This window comes from Pristiophorus japonicus, chromosome 16 (assembly GCF_044704955.1).
Source record: "Pristiophorus japonicus isolate sPriJap1 chromosome 16, sPriJap1.hap1, whole genome shotgun sequence".
In the NCBI taxonomy this organism is placed as follows: Eukaryota; Metazoa; Chordata; class Chondrichthyes; family Pristiophoridae; genus Pristiophorus; species Pristiophorus japonicus.
Genome location: NC_091992.1, coordinates 8,064,646 through 8,090,819, shown reverse-complemented (window position 1 = coordinate 8,090,819; position 26,174 = coordinate 8,064,646). Strand labels below are relative to the sequence as shown.

Genomic DNA, 26,174 nt, shown 5'->3' with positions numbered 1-26,174 from the left:
TTTTCCCTGAATGTTGCTCTTCACTCACTGAGGAGGGGAAAGGGGTTAATTACCTGTGAATAATTTGGATTTTTTTACATACTAAAAATAGCATTCTAGTTGCTTTTTGAAATGTCTTATTTATTGAGATTAAAAATCCACTGATGTAAAATAGCACCTGGGTTTGAGCAGTCATTCCTCTAGGGATGCTCTTCTAGCAGGCAGTCATGGTAGTATTGATAGGCTTGAGGAATGTGCAGAAGTTTAAAATGGAGGTAATTGTCAGCATCCCAGGTAATTCATGTACAAGTATGTGTGCCTGGTGTACTGAGTCAGTCAAACTCTTAAACCCTCCTTCCCTTCAACTCTTGTCTACAAGTTCTCCTACAGACTTTAATAAATTCAAGCATGGTGTAACATCACTTGGTTTACCTTTTTTCTCATTTGTGTAGGGTATCAATGTTGAAAATAAGTTTATTGGAACAATTAGCAGGTTCCCAACTATAAACATGGTCCTTTTTTAAAAAAAAAAAAAAATTTTGATCTCTTGTATAGGACTTGCTTGTAGCGAAGAGCATTTCCTGGATTTAAATTCATGTTTCCACATCTTGCTTGCGCACGTGGTGTAACTTTTTGGCATAGATGCACTTTGAATGCTGACTCATTGAACAAACTTTTTTGTTTCAGCTCCAAAACCTGGGCATTAATCCTGCTAATATAGGGTTCAGCACCCTTACTATGGAATCTGACAAGTTCATCTGCATTCGGGAGAAAGTTGGTGAGCAAGCCCAGGTGGTCATCATTGACATGAATGAGCCCACCAATCCCATTCGCCGTCCAATCTCTGCCGATAGTGCCATTATGAACCCAGCCAGCAAGGTTATCGCATTAAAGGGTAAGTGGGTTATAAATGGTTTGGTGGCAGTTGACTAAAAGGTACTGATTTTAGTTTTGTTGTGTTTGCCAATGGGAAGAGTTTGTCTGCTGTAGTACTGATTGCTGGGCCAGACATTGTGTAGGTTTACAGATGCCTTTTCACATTCCTGTCTTGTTTTGGATTGAACTTTCTTTAGCAGTCTTGAAATACAAGTTTGTGCAGGCTTGTGCCATCATTAGTCTTGTCACTACATTGGCATTATCTGTAAATGACTCCCTTCACACCTATGGGCTTGACTTGTGGCTACAAATGATGGCAAGTGTGCACATTTTAACTTTAAGGTTGTTACCAGTGTTTAGGTGCATAAGACTAACCATGTTTTTTTTGGTGCTGATCTGGAGTTCCCTTGTTTCCTAAAGCCTGGATTTGCAACATGGTAGCTGCATTGCATCATCTTTGCCTGTGCCCATAGGTAACTTGGTGCAAGGGACTGATTTCTAATGGCATATTAGCAGAACACCTTGGTTTTGAGAAATGTAAACTGACATTTGCTCCATTGGTCATGGCAGCAGCACTGTTGCTTGCCAGTGCACATTGAAAAGGATAATTCTGCACTTGGCAAGAGGTCTCCAGCAATGATTGCTCCTCTGACTCCTTCTCCAGAACTGCAGTACCCCCTCGAATCTGTGTTCACTGACTTTGCCCTACATCAGTAGTGCATGTTTGTTTAAACCAAAAACCAAGTTAAAAGGCCACACCTGTGGGCAGTATCAACTGGTGCTCCTAGTCTGCACAGGCTTGTCTCTGATTTTCCTGGGGTGGCTACATTTCAGTAGTCTGTGTGCCAACAGAATTGATGAGCCTATTAGTCACACTGGCTTCTTGGACTGCTTGTACTAGTAAACACTGACTCATTTCAATTCTGATCCTGTGCCATCAGTTACTTAGTATCTCGACTCATGCCATTCTCAAAGCATCCCTTCAATCAGCTGTAATCTGTCACAAGCTGTCTTAAATGCTCAACTTCAATAGGAAATGCTGGTGCAAGTGAATTGAAGAGCAGATAGTACAGAATATTTTTGCAAAACTGATCTTTTAACTCGTCATGTGATTCAGGATCACAGAATATGCATTAGGATTCCATGTCAGGGGTGGGGAAGCTATCCTTACAAGCCACTGAAGTTGGGCATCTTGATGACAAACCAAGAAATATGCCCCCCCACTAGTGAGGGTCTAGTGATCCTTAATGCAGACTCATGATGCACTAATTTTAATTCAGATGGACCTAATTGGGAAGACATTATATAAATCTTTTGACCAACATGAAGCTTGCATGGAACTGATCACATGGTTAGTTGGAACCAATGCTGGTGTTCAGTGCATTGTTCATTGCACCTTGCTCTTGCAATATTAATTGGATCCCAGTTATCCAAATATACTGGATGACTTCAGTTTTTACCCACTTAACTGAAATCCATATTTAACACAAGCTTTGAGTGTAGTTACTTGTAATTGGCTGCAGTGAAGACCACTTACATTTGCTCTTTGGTTTGGGTAACTTTAGAATAAAGCTTGCTGAGCCACTGAAATGTAGCAGGAAATGTACAGTGTCTGGTTCCAGCTGCCTCTAGCTGGTTCAGGTAGAATTGAATGTTTAAATTAATGTAGGCAACTTGCAGAATTTTAAATTTTAGCTAAAGCATTCAGAAACTGTTACAACAGTTTAAATATTTTACTCTGGCATCCAACACATTGGGTTTAGGATGGAGTCTGTTTGTTACATATTGCATCTAGGTCTCATCCCCCTTAAGATACAGTTGCCATGCATCCTTGTGCTTTAATAAGCCAGATGTGGAATTCTCCAGTGACTTCATCCTGGTCAGAAAATTCTGGCTTTTATCACTTGGTCACCTCTGATCTAGCTAAGAATGTACTCCTAACTGTTATTCAACCTCCAATTGATTATGTACCAATGGATAACCTGTAGTTTAAATGAGGTTGGCTTAATATCTGCAGTGAGCTTTAATTGAAAACCAATTGCTACAGTGAATTTTAACTTGAAAGGTGGTTGAAATTATCCAAATTTATCACAGATTTTAGTTTAGTAAAACTGCTCTTTGGTTAGATATTACTGTTGGTGGTTTCTCTTTTTTTTTTTGGTAGTCACCTAAAATTGGATATCTTCCCAGTGTTTAAGCTTGGATTTCAATTACTAATAGATTCACAAGTCCTTGGGGAAAGAAACCTTGCTGTCCTTGCCTGGTCTGGCTTGTACATTACTCCAGTCCCCCACCAATGTGCCTGACACTATTGTAGCACCACCTTGGGCCAACTGGAGTGTGTGTGTATTCCACGCAAGCCTGTGCTTAATGAAGTAAAACTTTAGCTTGTAGATAGTGTCAGACTATGAATTGTGTAGATTGAAAATAGTACCACATGTCCCCAATGCCAAATTCAAGTTCTTAAAACTCTTGTATTGTGAAAGCAAAATGAGGAAAGTGCCATTTCTGCATTTTATTCCTCTGGGTTGTTTGCTTAGTGTTGTGGATTCAGAAATTTGTTGTCATACCTAGTTCCCTGTTTCTCATTAAGGTGCTTTTACATTGCTACAGTGCAATATATTGGTATGTGTATGGTTAGCAGGAATTAAAACAAGACCAGTCTATGTCTATCAGCAATGGCGACACTTTTTTTGTGGGTATTGTGTACTGCCACTGGATTCACTAGTTCTGCTTTTGGCCAGCTAAGTGCGAACTGATTGCCCTGGATTTTGCAGTTGCCGGGAAAGTGACAGCACTTGCCACTGACCATTTATTTAAAAAAAAAATGGCCACAAAGATCTAGTGCTGTCTCTCTGCCATCAATTTCACCGTTCTCATTATGGTGCCATATATAGGGGATCTCTGGCAACCAGGTTGAGCAGCCAATCAGTGAAGAATTCTCAAGACTGCAAGCCTAGAAGCAAAAAGTACTGATTTATCCATCAGGAGATTTAGTGAATTAAAGATTGGGACATGCACAAGAGATTAACAAATGGAGACGCTTGACAATCCACAAGGTGTTTTTCAGGCTAAAGGTTGTTCAGTAACTTACTTGGTATGTTCTAGTTACACCTCATTCAAGGCTTAATGCTTTGAGATTTTTACAGCAAGATTAGAGCAGAAATGTAAATTCACGTCAGTTGATTTCCATCTGCGAGGACTTCAACAGTGCACCCTGTGGAGGAGCGGGAAATCACAATCTCTGTTGGCTCTGGGTTTCCATATTTAACACTCACGTGCAGATGTCAGAAGTTAGTTAGTTAGTTTGTGTAATGAGGCCAAATGCTGAGTTTGTCATTGCATCCACAAATTCTGGGAATTTGTGTCTGACCCCTCAATGGAATTGTCATTATGCTGGTCATGTGCATAAAACCAATTTTCTGTTTGCAACAGATGTCTTGCAGAGTATAGCACAGTGGGAAAGTAAACTGTGGAGACATACATGGGGCTAGTCCCCAACTGCAGAAATAAACTTGGGTTGCAAGTCAAAAGGCACTCATGATATTTGTGCAGCTTACTCTACTTCAGAGGTTCTCGAGCTTTAATCATAGCATGGTTATAGCTCTGAAGGAGGCCTGGCACTCAAAGAGCACTTCAGCTAGTCTCTTTCCCCATAACCCTGTTTTTTCAGGTACTTATCCAATTCCCTTTTGAAAGTCACTTGAATCTGTCTCCACCACCCTTTTGGGCAGTGAATTCCAGATCCTAACCACTAGATGCATACTTTTTCCACATTGCCTTTTGGTTCTTCTGCCATTCACCTTTAAATCTGGTTCTTGACCCTTTCTGCCAATGGGAACATGTTCTCTATCTACTGTCTAGACCCTCATGATTTTGAACACTTTTTTCTCAAATATCTCCTCCACCTTCCCTGCTCTGAGAACAACCCCAGCTTCTCCAGTCTATCCATGTAACTGAAGTCCCTGGAACCATTCTTGTAAATCTTTTCTGCACCCTCTAAGGCCTTCCCACCCTAAAGTGCAGTGCCCAGAATTGGACACAGTTCTCCAGTTGAGACTGAACCACACTTTTTTACATTTTTGGCTGAATTTTTTTATATGCCCAATTTGAACTGCTTTAAAATCCTCATTTACTTTTGTCTTGTACAAAGAATTATGAATGTTAACGGTGTTCTACGTTTTTTGATTTGTTCTTTATGCAGGAAGTGCTGATGTCATTAAGAGCTGGTTTAGAGGAGTTACTGTTCCTGATTGAATTAACAACTGATACCAACACCTAGGTTTCTCTGGTTCAGTAGCTTCCTGTAGCTATTGCCCCTGATATCATCCACTCTAAATGTATAATTGACCCAAATTATTTTTTTAAAGATACATGTGGCACTCACTTTAGGTATGAAATGAAGTCTAGTGACATGCAGTGCCTGATTCATGTGTTAAGTCTGCTGCTGTATGATAGATTATAAAATGCAGTTGGAGATTTAAATCTACAGTACAGGCTACCAAAGGTTAACTTAATTATAAACTTTTGTGACACAATATCTGAAGGAATTTGTTTTACTGATTCAATTACTTTGCATTTTTTTTTACTGCTTTCTTTGTGTATAAGCAGATGGTGAGTTACTTTAAATCTCGTCTCTTGAGACTGGTCCTGTTTATAAAACTAACTGCCTGTTGGGTCTCCAAACCATCTTCATGCTGCATAGTCTTCAGATTCCCATGGCTGAAATGTTAGCTGCTGTAGCTGAGCACTAAACTGTTTGTTTGAAAAAGTTGAAGGGCCGCATATACTGAATCTTCTCATTTAAAAAAAAAACCTGACTAGCTTGGACATTTATTCTATTTGTAAATGCCTTTTAACAAAATCAGTATAGGTAACCACAACACTCAAACCTGAGCCAGCTGCAGTTTCTTTTCACCTGCATAAAGAGGCAAAAAAATATGGCAAGTCCATAAGGCTCAGACTTTTATGCAGATGTGAATCAATATTAAAATGTACACAACTTGAGCAAACTTGTAAAACACTCTGGCTCCAAACAGCTTGGGTAAAGGAGATGGAAATAAAATGGAGGAAAACTGTTGGACATGGCCTTTCTTGGTCATGGCTGGCTATCTCTTCATAGTCTGAAATTTATCTTGAGCTGGACTGTCAACATGCTAAATTCCCACCAACTTGAGACTTTTTGGGTGTTTTGTTTGCATGGGTATGAATTCTAAAACTTGAGGTGGATGAGGGAATGCAAGTTGCACTTATGAACCGGACCAGAACAGAGCCTTGAGCCTGAATTTTGCATCTTGATTGCTATGTAGTGTTGTGTATTACTGGATATTTGGGATGGGAACAAGCACTAAGCAGTTAGATTTTATTTCCCTGTATTTGGGAGCTGCGAGGAATTTCTTTCAGCTTTTCTGACCACAATTGAGTTAATGTGGTGCTTTACTTTTTTGTTGGTCTGGCTCAAATGGGAAAAGGCTGTTTGGCATGGACCAAAGCTTGCCCTTTGTTCTGGTCCCTGTTAAGGGTCTTTAGATGTATAGTGACGAGCTCCCTATAGAATAGGGTTGAGATGTATTTTTGGGAGGAAATGGCAATATTTAATGCTACAAGACTGGTCCAACACAACGTTTCCTTTAGGCTGTGCAGGTCTCAGCTGGTCACGCACAGCCTGGGATTGGCTTTTCTAAAGGTAAATGTCGCACATGTGCAAAACAATGGGCCACGCAGCCCTTTAAATGGGCTGCATGCTGACACAAATGAGCTGTGTGCTGACACGGGACAACATTGGTCTAATCTCATTTCTTCTAACTCTTGAATTGTGGATGAGCTTTAGCCTGAAGAATACAACTTTAAAATGTAATTCAGCAAGACCTTTTGGTATAGGGATTATACTGTCCACAACATTTTCTTGCAAGTGGGAAAATGTTAGCCTTGTGTGCTAGTTGTAGATGTTCCCATCCTTGAGTGCTGTGTTGTTGTGCTCTAGAAATGCATACAGATGAATGTCTCTGGTTCACATTCACATGTAATGCCATTTTGTAAAAGGACATCTTTTACAAAAGCATCAATTTTAGACAGATACTGCATTGCTCTGGATGCCTTTATTATATCTAGCATCAAATAAACAAAGTTGGTCCTGAGATTCTTTTGTCACTTCAACCAGATTGATTTTGACCTTGAAACTAATTAATTTTTAATGTAACTTGTGCCAGTGAGTAACATTTGCTCTGCAGTGGATCAATAATGTACACAAATTGGATTATTAAAATATTTTCATTGAATTGTATGGCATCAGATCTGCTCATCAAAGCTATTAATTCTTACCTGAATGTTGAAGGGAAAACTAGTAAGTTTGCCATTTCTAAAAGGTTACTAACTTGTGGCATTACAATGGAAGTTACTGGCTCACCAACAAAAGGCCTGTGGGGAGGAGTATGGAGAGCTGAATAAAGATTGTAGAGCAACGTGGCAGTATCTGTTTAGTCCTAGTCTTTGGATTAACTATTTGTTCAACTTCCTACAGCTGGGAAAACGCTGCAAATATTTAACATTGAAATGAAAAGTAAGATGAAGGCTCATACCATGGTGGATGATGTCACTTTCTGGAAGTGGATCTCGCTGAACACAATTGCCCTGGTAACTGACACTGCAGTCTATCACTGGAGCATGGAGGGAGAGTCTCAGCCGATGAAGGTCTTTGATAGACACTCCAGTCTAGCAGGCTGCCAGATCATCAATTACCGTACTGATGCCAAGCAGAAGTGGTTACTGCTCATTGGCATCTCTGCCCAGGTATACCAAACTTTCACTACTGTTGTAAATTTGTATTCTGGGAATTCTCTAGATTGGGCACCAAGTTTTTCTTGTCTCCATGTGGATGTTTGCAGAATATGTTGACTAAGTTTGTCCAAGTGTTGGCTTTTAGGGGGTGTGGTGGCCAGGTGTCCCTCAGCATTAAATCTCATTAGTGCTATTTGAATGAATAAATGTTTCTTGGCTGTTTCCTTCATTCAGCAACTGATCTGAACAGTGCTGCACAGAAGGATGCTTTGAGGTGAAATGGTGGTAGAAATAACTGGACCCTGCCAAGATGCTTTTGTATGACTGGACAAATGTACAACAGTTGGTGGTTTGGGGCGCTGACCTTGTGCTTGCTCCTGTTCACCAGAAGTAGCCAAAAAAGTACCTGCATAATTCTCTTTAGAAGCACATTCACTGTTAAAAGCATGTTTTGGTGGCTGAGGCGAGTGTATAGCATTGGGGCTTAAAATGCTCCTTTTGGCATTATTTTTCAAACCGATTGGGGAGAAAAAGCACATTTCAGGAGCTTCGAATTCTCACTTTCCAAATGGAATATTTTTTTATTAAACAGCAAAACCGTGTGGTCGGTGCAATGCAGCTATACTCTCTGGATAGGAAGGTATCTCAGCCGATTGAAGGACATGCAGCAGCCTTTGCACAGTTCAAGATGGAAGGCAATGCAGAGGAGTCAACTTTGTTCTGCTTTGCTGTCAGAGGTCAAGCTGGTGGGAAGGTGAGTCTGCCTTGGTGTCACACATGGTGGTATAGTAGAGCTGTCTACCAGTTCTCTGACAATTGCTGCCCTTCGTTTGAAGGAAGTTTCTAATCTGCTTTGTAACTGCCTTGGCCCTGTTGAGGCTGGCTGCAAATCTATTGGCAGCTAAAGCCAACTTGCCTTTTGGTCTTTAATATTTGCAAGCTTTGCAAATGCCATTGCCAGAGCTCAAGGACGATGCTATGCAGATGTGTCCAAGTACTCGCCCATGCAATACAAAATTCTACTGACCTTTTTTACTTGTTTCCAAACACTTCCCAGTGAAGGTGGCAACTGGTGTTGAAGCAGTTCAGTTTGGTGGTGGGGGGGGGGGGTTGCCATCATGATCTCAGTATGAGATTGGAGAGGAATCTTGGGTGGTAACATTGGCAGTTTTTTCCTATTCCATGCCTAGCAGTCAATTGGTGCATTACTACCTGCAGTCTGCACCAACAAGGTTGATAACCTTTCTGGTTTGTTTAGTTTACTCACTGAACAATTAAAGGGTAGTGTTTAGCTGCCAAGTTGAAGAATGCAGATGACTGCAAAGTTCTACCCAATGGTTTGTCATTTCAGGCCATACTTGAGGCCCAACACCAATGATCTTGCAGGAATGAGGTTGGACAGCTGTAAATCTTGTCTAAAGTAACTTGTGCTGTGACCCCACTCTAGTGTAAATATGGCTTTGTAGTTTGGATAGTTTGATTCCCAACTGAAGTGTGTTTTTAAAAAAAACTTGGATTTCCTTGTCAAGATTAAATACTTGGCTAGACAGCACTTTGTGCATTCTAGATTGGAGTAATGTTTGTTGAGAAATACTGTAATGCACCAAAATGGTTGAATTCCATCTTGCTTGTAGAACAGAGTCCAGTATTTAATGAGTTGATTACTGCTTGGGTGTCCATTGCCTGTATGCATGTTGCTAATTATCTTGTTTCCTTGTAGCTTCACATTATCGAAGTGGGTACTCCTCCGACAGGGAACCAGCCCTTTGCCAAAAAAGCAGTAGATGTCTTTTTCCCACCAGAAGCACAGAATGACTTTCCTGTTGCAATGCAGGTAATTAAAATGTGTACTTTGGAGAAGTTGTATGTAACATTGCCACTTTAATCCTAGTTTCCTCAAGCTAATTGGGTGGGATTCTATATCCTGAGATGATCCGAGCCACCAATGTGTAGGTGCTGGCTTATGGAGCTGATATTCCTGTGTAGTTTTGAAAGTGAATATTTTGTCTGCAGCGGTTTGGGTTAAACGTTTCAGATTTGCTGCAAGCAAAGCAGATAAATGAATATTTAAAATGCCTGCGCCTAATGTTCCCTTGCAGTAGATTTAGAGCGTGTTTGTGTATATTTGCTCAAATGAGCTACTCCGTATGCCAGCTGTGGTATGTCACTAGGTTTAAAGTACCAGGATTTCACCAGTGAGGCTATAACTGGATCAATAGATGTTCATTACCAGGAACCTTGGGTGCTATTATTTAATTTGCATGTACAATGAAACTTGCATTAACGGACACTTAAGACGCAAATAACATAGCAAAATACAAGACACTACACCCCACACTTGCAAATTATGAACTACAGACAGCCTTCAATGCACCAAGCCTATTAAAAACATGACCACATTGGCACACTATGCAATGGATGTTATAAAAATGATTCTTGTGGAATGGGGAGCTCTTTATCCAGAATCTATAGCAGCTGAGAAACTGCTCTATCTCTGGAATTGAATGCTTGCTGGGTTCTATTCCCAGTGATAGTTTGTTTGCTGCTATGGATGCTGGATAAAGAGCTCTGGCAAAAGCAGTTTCTTTCGCAACCCACTGCTGCCTCATGCTGACCTGCATGCACTGACCTCGCCTAGCATCCCGAATCAAAAGCGCATGTGCACAGCAAGAGGGGCTGTCCTTTCCTGCCCCGCAGTGCATCCATACATTCTTCCATTGGCTGCTGGCAGCTCCTCTCCCCAACCTTCCCATTGTCTTTCCCTTGCCTTCTGATGGATCTCTTCTTTGAGGGGCTTTGGCTTTGGGATTGGAAGGTGGGTGGCTGTCCTGGGCGGATCCCTCGCTGCTTTAGTGATGCGCAGGCTTGAGTTCCAGCTATCAGTCAGTCTTCCTACAGACGACTTGCTGCTCGACCAGAAAACTGCAGTTTCACTCCTACACAGTCTCCTCGTTCCCTCACATTTTCTTGATTCATTCTAACACTTGCTTTTGGAAGCTTCAATATACCAGTACAAACTCTTTTCTCCCACTTTTGACCTGTGATTGCTGGTAAGTGGAACTGTAAAATGCAGTTCATGATTAAAGTTGCACTCTGCTCTTGTGTGGTTTGAATTGAACTGGGAATTTAGACTGCAAAACTAGTGATTAGAGCTGAACACTGGTACAGCAGGTTAGGTGCTGACCATCTCATCTGGTTCTTCAAGGTTGTTGTGGAAATCAATACAAAACACAGTCCTCATTTTGAAAATGAGGGCAGTTGATGCCTGACCTGAAGGTGCCCATAATTGACTGGTTTCACTGAGCATGCAGAAAATAGAGCAGAGGCTTTGCAATGGTGCTTGGAAACTAACCACTCTGCAGAGATCTCAAACTCTGTTGGCGCCAATATCTCATTCCATTCATATTGCAAACTAATGTCACTGCAAAACAAACTTTAGCTGTAAAACATTAAAATTACACGAGTACTAACACTCTCTTTGTTGTACAGTAAATTAAACATTTCTCCTTTCCTTCACTCAGTTGAGGAAATGAGGATTGAATTTACTGTCTTGTACCCTGACATTGCATCTGAAATAAGAATATAAACCCAAGTTGGAAATGGAGGACAAAGACTGCATTCGGGAGACTTGGCCTCTTTCACCAATACAGTTCAAGCAATTCTGCTGCAATTTGTTCTCCATTGTGATGGCACAGTTCCTCCAAGATGCTGCATGCAGCAACCTAGCTGGTTTCACCCAACAGATTCTAGTCATTGGGCTATCTTGAAGACCTGAGTTTGATTCTATAGGTGGCAGGTGCTCTAACTTTTCTGTAATAACTGTACAGAAAGCTTTCATAATTCCAATGTTGCCCTAAAGGTGGCAGATCATAAATTTAATGGGCCTTTCTTCTTTCCTGAAAAGATAAGCATAAAGCACGATGTTGTTTTCCTGATCACTAAATATGGATACATCCATCTATACGATTTGGAGACTGGCACCTGTATCTACATGAACAGAATCAGCGGCGAGACTATCTTTGTTACAGCAGGACACGATGCCACGTCTGGAATAATTGGAGTGAATAGAAAGGGCCAGGTAGGAAAATAAATTGTGTAATGAGTTGGAAGTATTTAGTTACTGTTTTGGATTTTATACTTTGAATACATAATGTACTTGAGCTGCTTGCAATGAGAATGTTGAAAAATCAAGGTTCAAGCTCTAAAGACAGTTGCAACTTCACAACAAATTTGCTTTCCAAAATATAGGTTTCTTATGCATTTATTTCTCCTTTAAAGGAGAGGGATTGTGGTGGTTCTCAATTTTCCCCATCCCTGAGATTTGGCATGGCTTTCTTTCCATCCTCTGGACTTGTGGGTGGGATGACTAGCTTTGAGAAATTTTAGGCAACCTATTGAATATAGGGCTGTTGTCCATAGACTAGGATTAACAACCAAATATTCAGGCTATGTTGACTGTACACTTGCATAACCCTGAAATTGTTCATTACATTCTTTAGTACTAATTCAGCACATTGTTTTATAAAGTCTCATGCTATTTGAAGAACTGGCATGGCTACTGCTGATACAGAATCTCCATCAGCCCCACCACCATTTTGTACCCTTGTCAGATTCCGGCCACTCTCTGCCTGAACCAAACTATTGCCAGCCTCTGTCCTATTCAACCTCATCTACAATGACTGCCTATTTCCAGCTCGTGTCCATCTCTGCCCTTACTGTGCCCTATCTGCTACTGATCCAATGTCTGCTTTTCTAGCCAGCCACTCTCCCTCCACCCTCCACTCCATCTCTTCCAGAACTCTACCCATATCCTGTCCTGCTTGTGCATCAAGCCTGCACTTCCTGATCTACATTGGCTTCTGGTCCCACAATGATCACAATTCTCTATATTCTTATAATCCCTTCAACCTTCCATTCCTCACTCTAATCTCCATCCCAATTCTTCCTCTGATTCTGGCCGTGTGCATCTTGCCTCCTTTTGCCCCACCATTAACTGCCTGGGCCCCACACTCTAGAATTCTCTGCTTATTGCCCTCTCCTTTAAAACCCACCTACTGACCAAGCTTTTAGCCACCCCTCCTAATATATCCATGCATCACTGAAGCACCTTGATGGTTTTTCTGTTAAAGGTGCTATATAAATACCATATGCTATAAACTGATGCATAGACCTTTTTGAAGGTTAATAAAACTACAAATCATTTGACGGCTAGCAATTAAGGCTTTTGTCCATTTTAATGTCAAGCTAAACAAGCCTCAATTTTACTTTGCAAAACACAGCTCCTGCTCTGTTCAGACACCAGCTTATTGCTTCATAAATTATAAATTGTACTTCTCCATTTCACTTTAAATGACTGGAAAGTTCTTGGGGTGCTGAGGTAGTGGCGGCTGTAGAATGTGTCTTGGTTGGTTGATATTCACAGAAGCTGTTGTGATCCACACCATATTTTTTGGAATGGTGATCAATTGAGACCAGAACAAATCTGGCTCGTGACATTTCTTTACAATTCTGTACCTTGAAGGGGAAACTCTTGCAAGCTGTGCACAGAGCAGTCTTGTGACCATTGGTAATTTTAAGTATAATTGTATTCAGACAGCAGCATGTTTGTGGGGAAGTGTTATTCAGAGTTAGTTGATCCATCAGACTGGTTGCCAGTTGTAGCAGCATTAAAAATTGATGTGGGAATATGATCTATGCAGCAGCCATTGTATTTGACCAAAGGTCATTCTTCAGGGTAGTGTTCCTTTTTGGCATTGAGAATGGGGAAAGATTAGTTGCTCTTCAAATTAAAACATTTATATAAATTCTGGTCCCTTCTACAAAATATCAGCATACTACTCAACATCTGAAATGTGGCAAGACCTCTTTCCCTTTGCTACCTGTATTTATCCCATCCACAGTGACTGACTTGTGGCCCTGGCAGTAAGCCAGAGCTTCATTTTGCAGAGTAAAATTGGGAAGCCTGTTCAGTTTGACATTACACTGAATGACATGCTAGTTTGGTACTTTTATTTCCTATCCAAAGGAACCCTGAAGAGACTGCCTGCTGATGCATAAACTAGTGAAGATGTTTTAAAGATTAGTCTTGGAGTCTGCAAGATTCTGGGTCGCATCTGCAAACAAACTGCACTGTTTGATTTCCCGGTCAGGAAGTTTGCCTGCAGCATTAAGTTAGCACAGAATTGGATCCAGTTGTAGGAGCAGGGACTGCACCTTAAAGTTTCCTTGAAATTTTAGGGAATGAGGGAATTTTCCAGTCCATGTTAAATTGATAGTCTGATCCATTATGCTTCATGGAATCAGAAATTTACAGCACATGAGGCTAATTTGATCCATCGTCTGTGCCGTAAACCTGTCTAACCTTGGATATCCACATGCTGCTTTTTGATTACAAGAAAACTTGGATAGGTGAAATACCATGTACTGCAAACATTCTCTTTGCATGTAATTCCAACTACATACTTCCTGGGGCATGACCTTGCTCACATATCTATTCACTATCTTTCTTGGTTTGCTCCTAAATGGGGAGCTGCTTCCAGGTCAGCGTACTGCTGCATCAATCTCTGCACTAAATGCATGAGTAACCTAGAATTTCTTCCCACACATGCAAATGGCTGTCTGACTGCATTGCCAGGGTACTGCCATGGTGCATATAATGTCAGAGCTCGATGTTCTAATTTCATCTTTGCAAGTTTAGTTTGGTCATGCAACTCCTTAGCTCATTGTCAATAAGCAATTGTGAATTGAAAGCATATTTGCACTTGAAATTATAAAAATATTTTTTGTCTAGGGGCAAGAATCTGTACTAGCACTGTAGGAGGATGGGTGTTTGCATTGGTTGTTTACAATTTTTCGTGCTTTAGAATTGTTCCATGAATTTTCTTTACATTTTAGAAACCCATACTTCTGAGTCAATGATCAGATCCACCAGTATAAACATAAATGTATGATGTATTTTTGCAATATTCTCTGTACAAACTAATTGCTACTCTTATATCCTTGTGCAAGGAACTCCAGAAACCAGTTAGGATCAAGGCTCCAGTTGGCCATGTTGGTAGATTAGATTAGTATTTGCTTTGCTGCTGTGACAGTGAACCTCCACCTGTGCATTTCCTATCTTCATTTTAGATGGGAAAAGAGCAATATACTAGAGGCAATAGCATAAGATTTTAATTTCAAATTAATATTAACCTAAATTACATAATTTGCTTTAATTAAAAAGGCATCATTGGGAGCCATGGGTATGACAAATCAATGATGCTCATCTTGACCTTTTTTCTGCCCCAAAAAACTGACTCAATCCTCTGATGGACTTCAATCAGGAGTCCAGAAACTAATACTGTTGCTGGCTCATTTCAATGCCTCATTTTGACATATAGAACAAACTTGTCACTAGGGACTAGAATTCTTCCCACTCAACTCTAGCTGTTGGTGTCCTAATAAGTAGGCTGCTCTCATTTGGACAAACTGCACATAGCCAGCTTGCTACTGGCCATTTGCAGGGTTTTAGCTAGCTTAAACTCTGGTCCCTAAACATCTCCTGATCTAACCAACCATCCACATTCCTGTGTTGAGTAAATTGTTTTGCAGCAGTTTGGCACTGATGCAGGCAACCTGGTTACTGCTGATGGCTAGTCAGGTGCAGTTTGAAGAGATTTGGTTACTTCCTTGCACCCACATGGTGGACAGCAGCAACCAGCTGAAGGATCAACACTTATCGTGCAGTTGGCCTTGTTTAATCCGTGCACAGGAGTCACTTCAAATTTAATAAAACTAGAACCGTGTCATTCTTGAGCTATGTAGGGTAATGCTTGCAGGAAAACCTATTGGAATCTGGCACAATGCCTCCTGATTTGGTGATCCGAGGAACTGCTGTGCAAGTGCACATCCATTTCCCGGAACATCCGCTTTATCCCAAGGACGTATATCTCTGTTTATCCAGAGATGTGGAAGCCAAGTCACAAATCCAAATTGCTCCTCTTTAGCCAAGATGTCTTGTCAGCCTGTGTACCAATTCTTGCTCTGGGGAAGCAGCTGGATTTAGCTATGTTGTTGTGAAAAAGCACAAAGCCTAAACACTCCAGAATTAAATTTGCAGTATGCCTTTGGAGATGCATGTTTGTAGAAACTTTGCATTAGAATCATAGAAATTTACAGCACGGAAGGAGGCCATTTCAGCCCATTGTGTCCACGCTGGCTGACCAAGAGCTATCCAGCCTAATCCCACTTCCCAGCTCTTCGTCTGTAACCCTGTAGGTTATGGCACATCCAAGTATCTTTTTAAATATGGTGAGGGTTCCTGCCTCTAATACACACTTTCAGGCAGTGTTCCATGCCACCACCACCCTCGAAATTTCCCCATATCATATCTCAACCCCTCCCAATTATATTAAATCTATGCTCCCTGGTTGTTCCCTCTGCCAAGGGAAACCGGTCCTTTCTATCCAGGCCGCTCATAATTTTATACACCTCAATCAGGTCTCTCCTTAACCACCTCTGTTCCAAAGAAAACAGACCCAGCATCTCCAATCTCATAACCAAAATTCTCCAATCCAGGCAACATTCTTGTAAATCTCCTCTGCACCCTTTCTGGTGCAATCACATCTTTTCTGTAATGTGGTGACCAGAACTGCAGTGCTGCGGCCTAACCAGTTTTATACTGTTCGTGCTTCCTTGCTTTTGTATTCCATGCCTCGACTAAAAGGCAAGTATTCCATATGCCACCTTATCTACCTGGCCTGCTACCTTCAGGGATCTGTGGACCTGCACTCCAAGGTCCCTTTGTTCCTCTACACTTTTCAGTGTCATACCATCTAATGTGTATTCCCTTGCCTTGTTAGACCTCCCCAAATGCATTACCTCAATTATCAAGATTGAATTCCATTTGATACTGTTCTGACCAGTACATTGATATCTTCCTGCAGTCTGAAGCTTTCTTATCAACCACACAGCATATTTTAGTGTCCTCTGCAAACTTAATCATACCCCCACATTTAAGTTCAAGTCATTGATATACTACAAAGCATGGGACCCAGCACTGAGCTCTGCAGAACTCCACTGGAAACAACCTTCCAGTCACAAACATCCATCAACCATTACCCTTTGCTTCCTGCCTCAGCCAATTTTGGATCCAACTTGCCACTTTGCCATGGATCTCATTGGCCTATTACTTTTGTGACCAGTCTGCCATGTGGGAACTTATCAAAAGCTTTGCTAAAATCCATATACACTAAATTATACACACTGCCTTCATCGACCCTCCTGGTTACCACCACCTCAAAATTCAATCGAGTTGGTCATACATGACCTTCCCTTGACCAATCCATGCTGACTGTCCTTGATTGATCCATGTCTTTCCAAATGAAGATTTATCCTGTCCCTCAGGATTTTTTCCAATAATTTCCCCACCAGAGATTAGTTAGGCTTACTGGCCTGTAATTGGTCCATCCTGTTTTTTTAAACAAAGGTACCATACCTGTAGCCAGAGAGGATTGGAAAATGGTCAGTGCTTTGATTTCCTTTTGCTTCTCAGCCTGGGATACATTTCATCTGGGCATGGGGATTTGTCCACTTTCAAAGCTGCTATGGTTTTCATTTGGAGATATAATATTGGATTAGACTAACTTGATCTTATTACCAAGCAATTTCCATGCTATAGTAGCACAAGTGCAACATCCCAAATCCAGAACTCTGAAAACCAGAATTGTCCAAAAACCAGACCTTTTGCACAAAGCTGATGGAGTTGTCTGGAATTATTGTCTGAAAACTGGATATTTTTTAGGCAAAACCTGTCAAATTTGGTTGAGGATTTCAGACAAGGAAAAAAAGTCTGAAATCCATGAAAACCGGAACTGATTTTGGTCCCAAGGATTTTGGAAGTTGTACCTGGATCTCCCTTGTAAGTAAGTTCACAGGTCAACAAAATGGTCTATCTTCTAGTCTGAAGATACTGGTATCATATTCACATGGTTTTCCACATGACGTTTCCAATTGTTTGTACAAAATACTCTGCATTGTATTAAATACTAGCATTTTAGGAAACTTTTATTTAACAGCTGTCTATTATTGCAGGTGCTGTCAGTCTGTGTCGAGGAAGAGAACATCATACCTTACATCACCAATGTGTTACAGAACCCAGACCTTGCTCTGCGCATGGCTGTGCGCAACAACCTGGCTGGGGCGGAGGAACTCTTTGCCCGCAAGTTCAACACACTCTTTGCTCAGGGAAACTATTCAGAGGCAGCAAAAATAGCTGCAAATGCACCAAAGGTAATATGTTATACAGTCCACTTCAAACTGAATGTGGTGGGTGAGAGGGCTGTTGAGGACAAGTACAAACTTTTTTAGTCACCAAGAAATGGATCAAATGTTCAATGATCGGGGTGTATTTGAAATGTTGTGTGTATGATGGGATGATTTGTAGGAAATTAAAGTTGCTTTAATTTTGTGCTCCCAGTTGCTTTCTCCACTTCATGACATTGCTAGAAAATGTAAACTTATAGGTGTGTGTTTTAGTGCAAGTTTATTTTTTTTAATCGACATGAAATGTTGCTAGGAACAACTTTATTGCAGCAGACATTGGCTTTAACTTAATTTAGTTCTTGCTGTAAATGATTCTGAACCATCCTGCCCCCCAAACCCTGGGCTGGAGTAGTCCTGTCTGCTTTGTCAATCCTAATTCATATGTAAGAGCTAAATCTAATTTGGTAACGAGGGGACATTTTTTGACCATTGTCTTAACTACTTTCACTTGCTATAAATTTGATGTGCATCTTTTTTTAAACCAGGGTATCTTGCGCACTCCAGACACAATCCGGCGTTTTCAGAGTGTACCTGCTCAGCCAGGACAGACCTCCCCTCTGCTTCAGTACTTCGGAATCCTGCTTGATCAAGGGCAGCTGAACAAATTTGAGTCTTTGGAACTATGTCGGCCTGTGCTACAGCAGGGCCGCAAGCAGTTGCTTGAGAAGTGGCTAAAAGAAGATAAGGTAATGCTTATTTGACTGATGGAATTCCAATTTGGATTCATCCCAGGCAACAGTCCTTGCACACCGTTGTAGAATAAAATAGTTCAAACTTGCTACATTTGCATAAATATAATGTCCTTGTGCTCAGCTACATGTTATCTCCAGTAGGTATCTTGGCCGATAAGTGAAAGCCAAATTGCGCCCACTCTCTCTGCTATTGAACTGCAGCTTAGTGTTTATGATTTAGGAAAACCTGAATTCCCCTGTTTGTTCTACTTCCAGATATCTAATTATTTGGGTTATGGTTCTTGTTGAAATGGATTGGAATTCAAGTTTTATAGCCATCCAGAGTACCACTAATTTGGGCTTTTCAATATAGTTGGTGTATTTAAATAGTATCCTTATGCTGGAAAGACTGCATGAAATATTGACTGTCTCTAATTGCTTTCAGTCATGCAGTCTCTGGTGTAGTAATCTCTCCTAAAAGCAGGGCAGAGGCTGGGTATGCTAAGCTGCTTGTGCCCTTTTCAAAGCCTCTACAAGGCTGAAGCCAGGACTGATTAAATATTTGCACTCCTGAATGGGTGGAGCCACAACATAAGCATCACCAGGACCAAGCTGTTCACTTGCTCAGCTGAATTTGCTCTCCATTCCCCTCCATCAGCAGACTGGCTGCAGTATGTAATATCTTCAGGGATGCATAACGGCAACTTGCCAAGCTCACTTCACTTCACCTGCCTGCCTCATGACCTCTACCACCAGAGGGCAAATGCAGCAATGTTTGGACCACCATAACTGTCAAATTCCCCTCCCAAGTCACATGATCCTGACTTGGGCATATGTCAATGTTCCCTCCATTGTTGGTTCAAAATCCTGGTATTTCCAACTGAACCATATTGTGGGAGCACAACAAAGGACTAGAATCGTTTAAAGCCCACCACCTTGGCAACAAGGGATGGGCAATAAATGTGACCTTTTCCAGGGTCTCCCTCAAAAGAAAAAGCTGAATCCTTGCCAGGACAACTATTGCAACACTAGTAGGGTAGTTTTGGGCAGGAAGCAGGAGAACTTGAACTTTCAAGGTGAAAGTAACCTAAGTCGAACTCTGCAATAGCTGCTAATAATTGCTTTTGAGTAAAGCAAAATATAAACTATTATGGTGAACCTATTTTTTTTTTGGAAAGAGTGGAATTAAGACTGGATGACTTGGTTTTGTTCTCCCAAGCCCTGGAGAGCAGTTTTTGGCACCAGCTTGTCACCTGGTTTCTCAAATATGACTAACATTTGGCGGAACAGATTGGATTGTAGCCCAATTTGATTGAATCACATCTTCTCTCGGTAACTTCCATTGATGAGATGCCACTCAATGTAGCACTGAAAGTAGCCCAATGCTACAAAGGGTTTGAAATTAATTGCTGCCCCAAAAACCAGCTGGGACACCACCAGATTGAAGTTTATCCAATAGATATGGTAATTTTAACGCAAGTGTGAAAGTATTACACTAATGCGCAAGTCCTCAATGAATCTTGTGTGTTGCTTTCATTTTTCCACACCATTGTTCCTCAAACTCTGGACATGTGTAGGCTCAAAACAAAATGTGGGCTGTGATGTAAATCCCTCCCTTCTGCTTCAATATCCAGTTTACAAGTGTACATTTGGAAACTTCAAACCTTGGTCCACCTGTTCAAAATCTCCAGTTGAACAAATATTAAACCATGCTAATTTTTGCAGCTGGTGCAGGATATTGGGTCTAAGTAACCAACTCCAACTCTTGCCTACAGTGATGTATAAATGCAGATGGGGGATTAGCCTGTCTCTCACCCATATCCCTTTTTTGAGAAGTAGAGTAATTGAAAATTGCTAATCAGTTCCTTTTTATGTACTGAATGAAATTTAAATTGAAGTTTGCTGACTTGTAAATGAACTTTTTTTTTAGCCAAAAGCTGTGGTAAAGTATTTAAAACACCTCCTTCCCTTTCCCAAACCCCCCACACTCTAGTTTCCATGCACCAAGCACCACTGCTGGTTAAGAATGCTCTGCCACTTCTAAAACTAGTCCTGTTTTAAGCAGTAAATGAAAACTGAACCTTTGGTAACTGACTGACTGGATCTGTGTTCCTGTAGCTGGAATGTTCGGAAGAGTTGGGTGATATTGTGAAGTCTGTGGACCCCACACTGGCACTGAGTGTCTACCTGAGGGCAAATGTCCCCAACAAGGTGATCCAGTGTTTTGCTGAAACTGGCCAGTTCCAGAAGATTGTGCTCTATGCTAAGAAAGTAAGTTGCATTTGTTTTTGAACTGTTAGTTTGAGCTTGGACTATTGGGCCAAGTTTTCTCATTTAGAACTTGTTAAATTTTGCTTTCATGTTTTCCTTTTTACTAAGTTATTTTGAATAACCTCATTCATTTGAGTTACTTGCCTGAATGTTTCATTTAATCCATTCACTTGTGGCCCATTTGACTTGCAGAATTCCTCAGTTGTGGGACTCTATTCAGTTCAAAACCCTATCTGTTCTAAAATGTTTTTGCTGTTCAATTTTCATTGGAGCTGTGCACAATTCTTGTGCTCCATAGGAACACACACATAGAAGCAGGAGTAGGCCATACAACCCCCTTGAGTTTGCTCTGCCATTCATTAAAATCATGGCTCATCTATTTCCACTCCACTTTCCTGCCCTAGCCCCATATTTATTTGATAGATTTTGGGACCAAAGGAATACTCATTCTTGAATATACTCAACAACTTGAGCATCCACAGCCATCTGGGGTGGAGAATTCCAAAGATTCACAACCCTGAGTGAAGAAATTTCTCATCTCAGACATAAATGGCTGACTCCTAGTTCTACACTCCAGCTGAGGGAAACAGCTTGATATCTACCCTGTTGCCCTCTGAACTGTCAAATTAATAAGATCACACCTCCTGTAACTTGAATATCAGCCCATTCTACTCAGTCTTTCATGGGACAATGTAGTGAACCTTTGTTGCACCCCTTCTAAAGCAAGTATATTCTTCTTTGATTTAAGGAGATCAAAACTGTACACAATACTCTGGTTGTGGTCTCACCAAAGCCCTAGATAATTGCAGCAAGACTCCAACCACCTTAAACAAAGGCGAGCATACCATACGTGGACCTTGCCCCACCTCATCCCTCTGCATCAACTTTTTCTATTCCTACCAAAGTGGCTAATTTCACATTTCTCCACATTGTACTCCCATCTGCCACCTTTTTTCCTCCACTCGCAACTGGTCTTTATCCCTTTGCAGCATTTTTACATCTTCCTCACAGCTTACTTTCCTACCTATCTCCATATTTCCTACATTGCGCAGTGACTATATTTCAAAAAGTACTTAAATGGCTGAATTACTTTGGGATGAAAGGTGCTATATAAATGCAAGTATCTTTCTAGCTTTGTTACAGTGCACTCTGTCCTCTCGAACATAAATAGGAGTAGGCCCTACAGCCCATCGTGCCTGCTCTGCAATTCAATAAGATGGGATAATACTGGACATCGCCCTCAACTCCCCTTTCCTGCCCGATCTCTATTCCTTGATTTCCCCAATCTGTCATTTTGATGTAGATTGTAAATAGCTGGGGCCCCAGCACTGATCCTTGCAGCATCCTACTAGTTACAACCTGAAAATGTCCCATTTATTCCTACACTAGTTTTATCCATTCATCAAGCAACCTAAGCTAATATGTGGCCACCCCCCCCCCGCCCCTCACACCCCCAAAATCCAATGAACCCTAATCTTTTATAACCGCCTTTTGTGTGCAACCTTATTGAATGTCTTTTGCAAATCACATGCAGAATTCAATGCCTAGATTGTATAGGGATCAGCTGCATGGTATCCACTCTTTGGGCTCAATTTTGGCCAACCCCATTTTTGGCGCACTTACGGAAGTTGTGCTGCTTATGTACGTTCCCAGATGCGCCGGGGGGGGGAAAAAAGTTGGAACTTTGGCCACTGTCTGACCTCTTCGCTGCAGTCGGCAGCGTGGCCAGTCGTTCTGCGCTGGAAAATGTGCGGGCCATCTGCACATATGCAGTGGTGATTCATGATGTCCGCGCATGCGCAGTAGCGCTGAGAGTCTGCAACAGTCCCAATTGTAGGTCTGTCGGTTTGAGTGTGGCGATGTTCTTCCTCCCTCTCGACCGCCTTGTGCTGTTTCTCCTCGCACTGCTGCTATTTTGCCATCTCATTGGTGCTGAATTTACATCATTCCCCCTCAATCTGTTGCTGGGCTCTCAAGTAAAAATTCTCATAACTTTTGCCTCCTTTGGGCTAGGGGCATACAGAAGAGAGTGCTCCTCCCTGCCGGCAATTTCTCAGTTCTCCTGCCCGGCTGTGTGCTGCCTTCATTGAGCTGTAGCAATATGAAGTATCTTTTTGTAGGTACTGAGAATCTGTATTAAAGGAAATTTAGGATGTCTGTATTGAATGCCTGCAAATGTAGGAATGATTGATCCTTGCAATACTTGGTTTATTGCTCATTGAATGATCTGTCCTGTTCAGGTTGGTTACTCTCCAGATTGGATCTTCCTGCTCAGGAACGTGATGAGGGTTGGGCCTGATCAGGGGCTTCAGTTTGCTCAGATGTTGGTTCAGGATGAAGAGCCTCTTGCAGATATCACCCAGGTAAGGGAACTCTTAATTTTGCCTTCACTGAATTTGCAAGTATTTAATTAAAAAAAAAAATTACTAGCAGAAATAAATCTCATTGAAAATACAAACTGTGAAACCACTTGGACAGTTAATTACGACTTGTAATGTTGGAGGTAACAGACGACAGGAATGAATGGCCTTCCTTGTAATGCTGAAACTCTTGTGTTTGAAAACTGTAATTAATTCAAAACATCTGCTCAAATTGCTAGACTGTTTTCTTCAGTTCCATGGTTAATCAGTACATTCTAATTATACACTTTCTTTCCCACCCCCCCAGAAATTCCATTGTAGTTAACTCATCGCCCACTTTAAATCTTTCCTGGTAGACTGTGCAGGGAAGGGAAATGTTCTGTGATTGGGCTGCAGGATGTTCATTGTATAATCAAGAACAATGGAATACTGATCTAGGTCGAGTTAAGCTTTGTGTGAACCTCATTACCTTTAGTGACACGCTTAGTGTCGGGGGGGGGGTACTGATTTTATGCATGGTAACACTGGGGAAACCCAATGCTGCCTCTAGTCCAAGAAAGTGGATACCTTTGGCCAGGAAGGCCCCAGCTTCAATTCATTCCTTTAAGTTGGATCACTTTGGCCACAGTTGGTGTCTATCTTGGGAAAGAGATGGAAGTGTGCAAGGATTGTCACACTCTTGCTGTCTAGTACCCTTGCTGGAAACTGCGTGTACATTTTACATGCATTTGCTTCCATATTGTGCTTCGCTAGAAATCTATATAGTACTTGAGATTTTGATTGTGTAAATGCAGCCTTTTTTTGAGCATGGTGATAACTTTAAAATCAGCAGAAGAACCAGAGGGCGATGAGAATTTAATGCAGCGAGTTATGATCTGGAATGCGCAGCCTGTAAGGGTGGAAGCAGATGAAATAGTAAAATTTTTTTTTCAATGGGGTGTTGGGTATATACTTGAAGGAAAAATGAAAACTTTGCAGGAGAATGGGATTAGAAAGAGCCAACACACTGGGCCAAATGGTGGCCTGTGTATTCTATGAACTTGGATGGGCTTGTCTGATGTTTCCTCAGCTGCCAGCAAATATTTTGCTGAACTTGCATGAAAGGTCCATTTTTTGGATAAGGTTCCAAAGGCATTTTAATGTTTTCAGAAATGGTTGAGTTGCATAAGAGCTGATTGGCCGAAGAAGCACATCCCTTTTCTGGTTTAAAAAATGGCCTTTTTCAATGCATGGCAATGATTGCAAGCAAGTGGGATAAATTACCCTTTTTTTTGGTCCACTCAGAATTTTGACAGTTATGGCAAGTGTTCCATTCTTCAGACACACCACAGCTGGAGTTCAAATCTTTGTTTTTTAAAGCCATTGAATTTCCCTCCTCTGTTCTGGTCTTGTTGCAGATTGTTGATGTGTTCATGGAATACAACCTGATCCAGCAGTGCACTTCCTTCTTGCTGGATGCCCTCAAGAATAACCGTCCATCCGAAGGCCCCCTGCAGACTCGCCTTCTGGAAATGAACCTCATGCATGCTCCTCAGGTACAAGTTGTTTCAGTGCCAGCAAAGTGAAGTTGTTGGTGTGACCTTGCAGGTTGCAGAGACGGACCAGAAGTTGTGAACAGTTTTATACTCTAGGGTGGCAGTGGGGATAAATGTTGCAGATGCTTCCCTGCCAAATATTTGGACAATGTCCACATGCACTTTATCAAATGATCCTGCTGAGTGGATTTAATTACATTTTTGTGGGTAATAAAAGGGCCATGTCTGATTATTTTTAATTGAGAATAAGGTAGTCCACTAATCCTTTGTACAGAGTGGAACTCAATCACTAGGAGTAGTTGAGGCAAATAGCATAGACTAATTTGAGAGAACTAGATGAACACGAGAAAGGAATAGGATATGCTGTTGGGGTCAGATGAAGAGTGGGAGAAGGCTTGCTTGAAGCATAAACCACAGTATGGACCTTTGGGCCAAATGGCCTATGTACATTGTGTGATGTAAATCTACCTCTAATGCTACCCTGGAAAATACCATCTCCCTTCAGTTGCCATTTATTTGCTTAGATTTACCTCATTTTAATTGTTCCCCTTCAAATTCTAAATCTACCCAGGTTTGTTCTTTTAACTCTACTAGCAGCTGTTGTATTTCATGTCTCCAGCTGGTAGCCGCTGCAGTAAATGCTGCTTCCATATGGCTGGCAGTTCTACCCCCTCTGGTGGCTGCATGGATGATGTGCAGTTCAAATCTTTTTTTGGGTTGTTGCATTGCCCAAGATCCAGTTACATTGCTATCAGTTACTCTAGTTCTTTGGATAGTTGGCTGGCTTAAATATCCAGTGAATAATAGTGATTGCTGTCCTCCATATGCTCTTGCATTTCTTCCCCCCCGCCTTCCAAGGCTCCTGTGCCCATGTATCCTATGACTCAATCACTGGTGTCCTGCTGCTAGTCATCTGTGATGCTGATTTGTTAGGCAGGGTTGGCAGCTACCCAGGTGATTGCATCTTCAGATTGCACACTGCCCACTGTTGAAGTCCTTGACATTCACTTGGCCTACTTTATGGCATAAAGCAAGATTTATTTGTATGCTGGTAGTGCTTTGGAGTCTCTTCCTCGTGTCTATGATCTTTTCTCCCTCAAATTAGAGCTCATGCACCCCAAATGCCCTAAATTCTATATTTTAGCAATTTATCTGTTAAGTATCACTTGTCTTTGCTTGTGCAGAGAAGGCCATTCTAGCAGTGTATTAATGAGCATCACTTGCCTTGGTTTGCAGGTTGCAGATGCTATTCTTGGTAACCAGATGTTCACTCACTATGACCGTGCACACATCGCTCAGCTTTGTGAGAAAGCTGGACTGCTGCAAAGAGCCCTGGAACATTACACAGACCTGTATGACATTAAGCGTGCTGTTGTGCACACCCACCTCCTCAATCCTGAGGT

The 26,174-nt window shown here is 41.4% G+C and overlaps 1 protein-coding gene across 2 annotated transcripts in view; it reads left to right on the top strand.

Moving 5' to 3' along the window:
• Positions 1-26,174, top strand: part of LOC139226299 (clathrin heavy chain 1) — a 104,080-nt gene that overhangs the window by 39,292 nt on the left and 38,614 nt on the right. For both annotated transcript variants that reach the window (XM_070856951.1, XM_070856950.1), the window contains exons 3-13: positions 667-874; positions 7,376-7,644; positions 8,225-8,386; positions 9,353-9,466; positions 11,537-11,710; positions 17,704-17,901; positions 18,420-18,620; positions 20,724-20,876; positions 23,117-23,239; positions 24,634-24,771; positions 26,008-26,172. In XM_070856951.1, the coding sequence (XP_070713052.1) occupies positions 667-874; positions 7,376-7,644; positions 8,225-8,386; positions 9,353-9,466; positions 11,537-11,710; positions 17,704-17,901; positions 18,420-18,620; positions 20,724-20,876; positions 23,117-23,239; positions 24,634-24,771; positions 26,008-26,172 (1,905 nt within the window). The remainder of the gene's footprint in view (positions 1-666; positions 875-7,375; positions 7,645-8,224; positions 8,387-9,352; positions 9,467-11,536; positions 11,711-17,703; positions 17,902-18,419; positions 18,621-20,723; positions 20,877-23,116; positions 23,240-24,633; positions 24,772-26,007; positions 26,173-26,174) is intronic.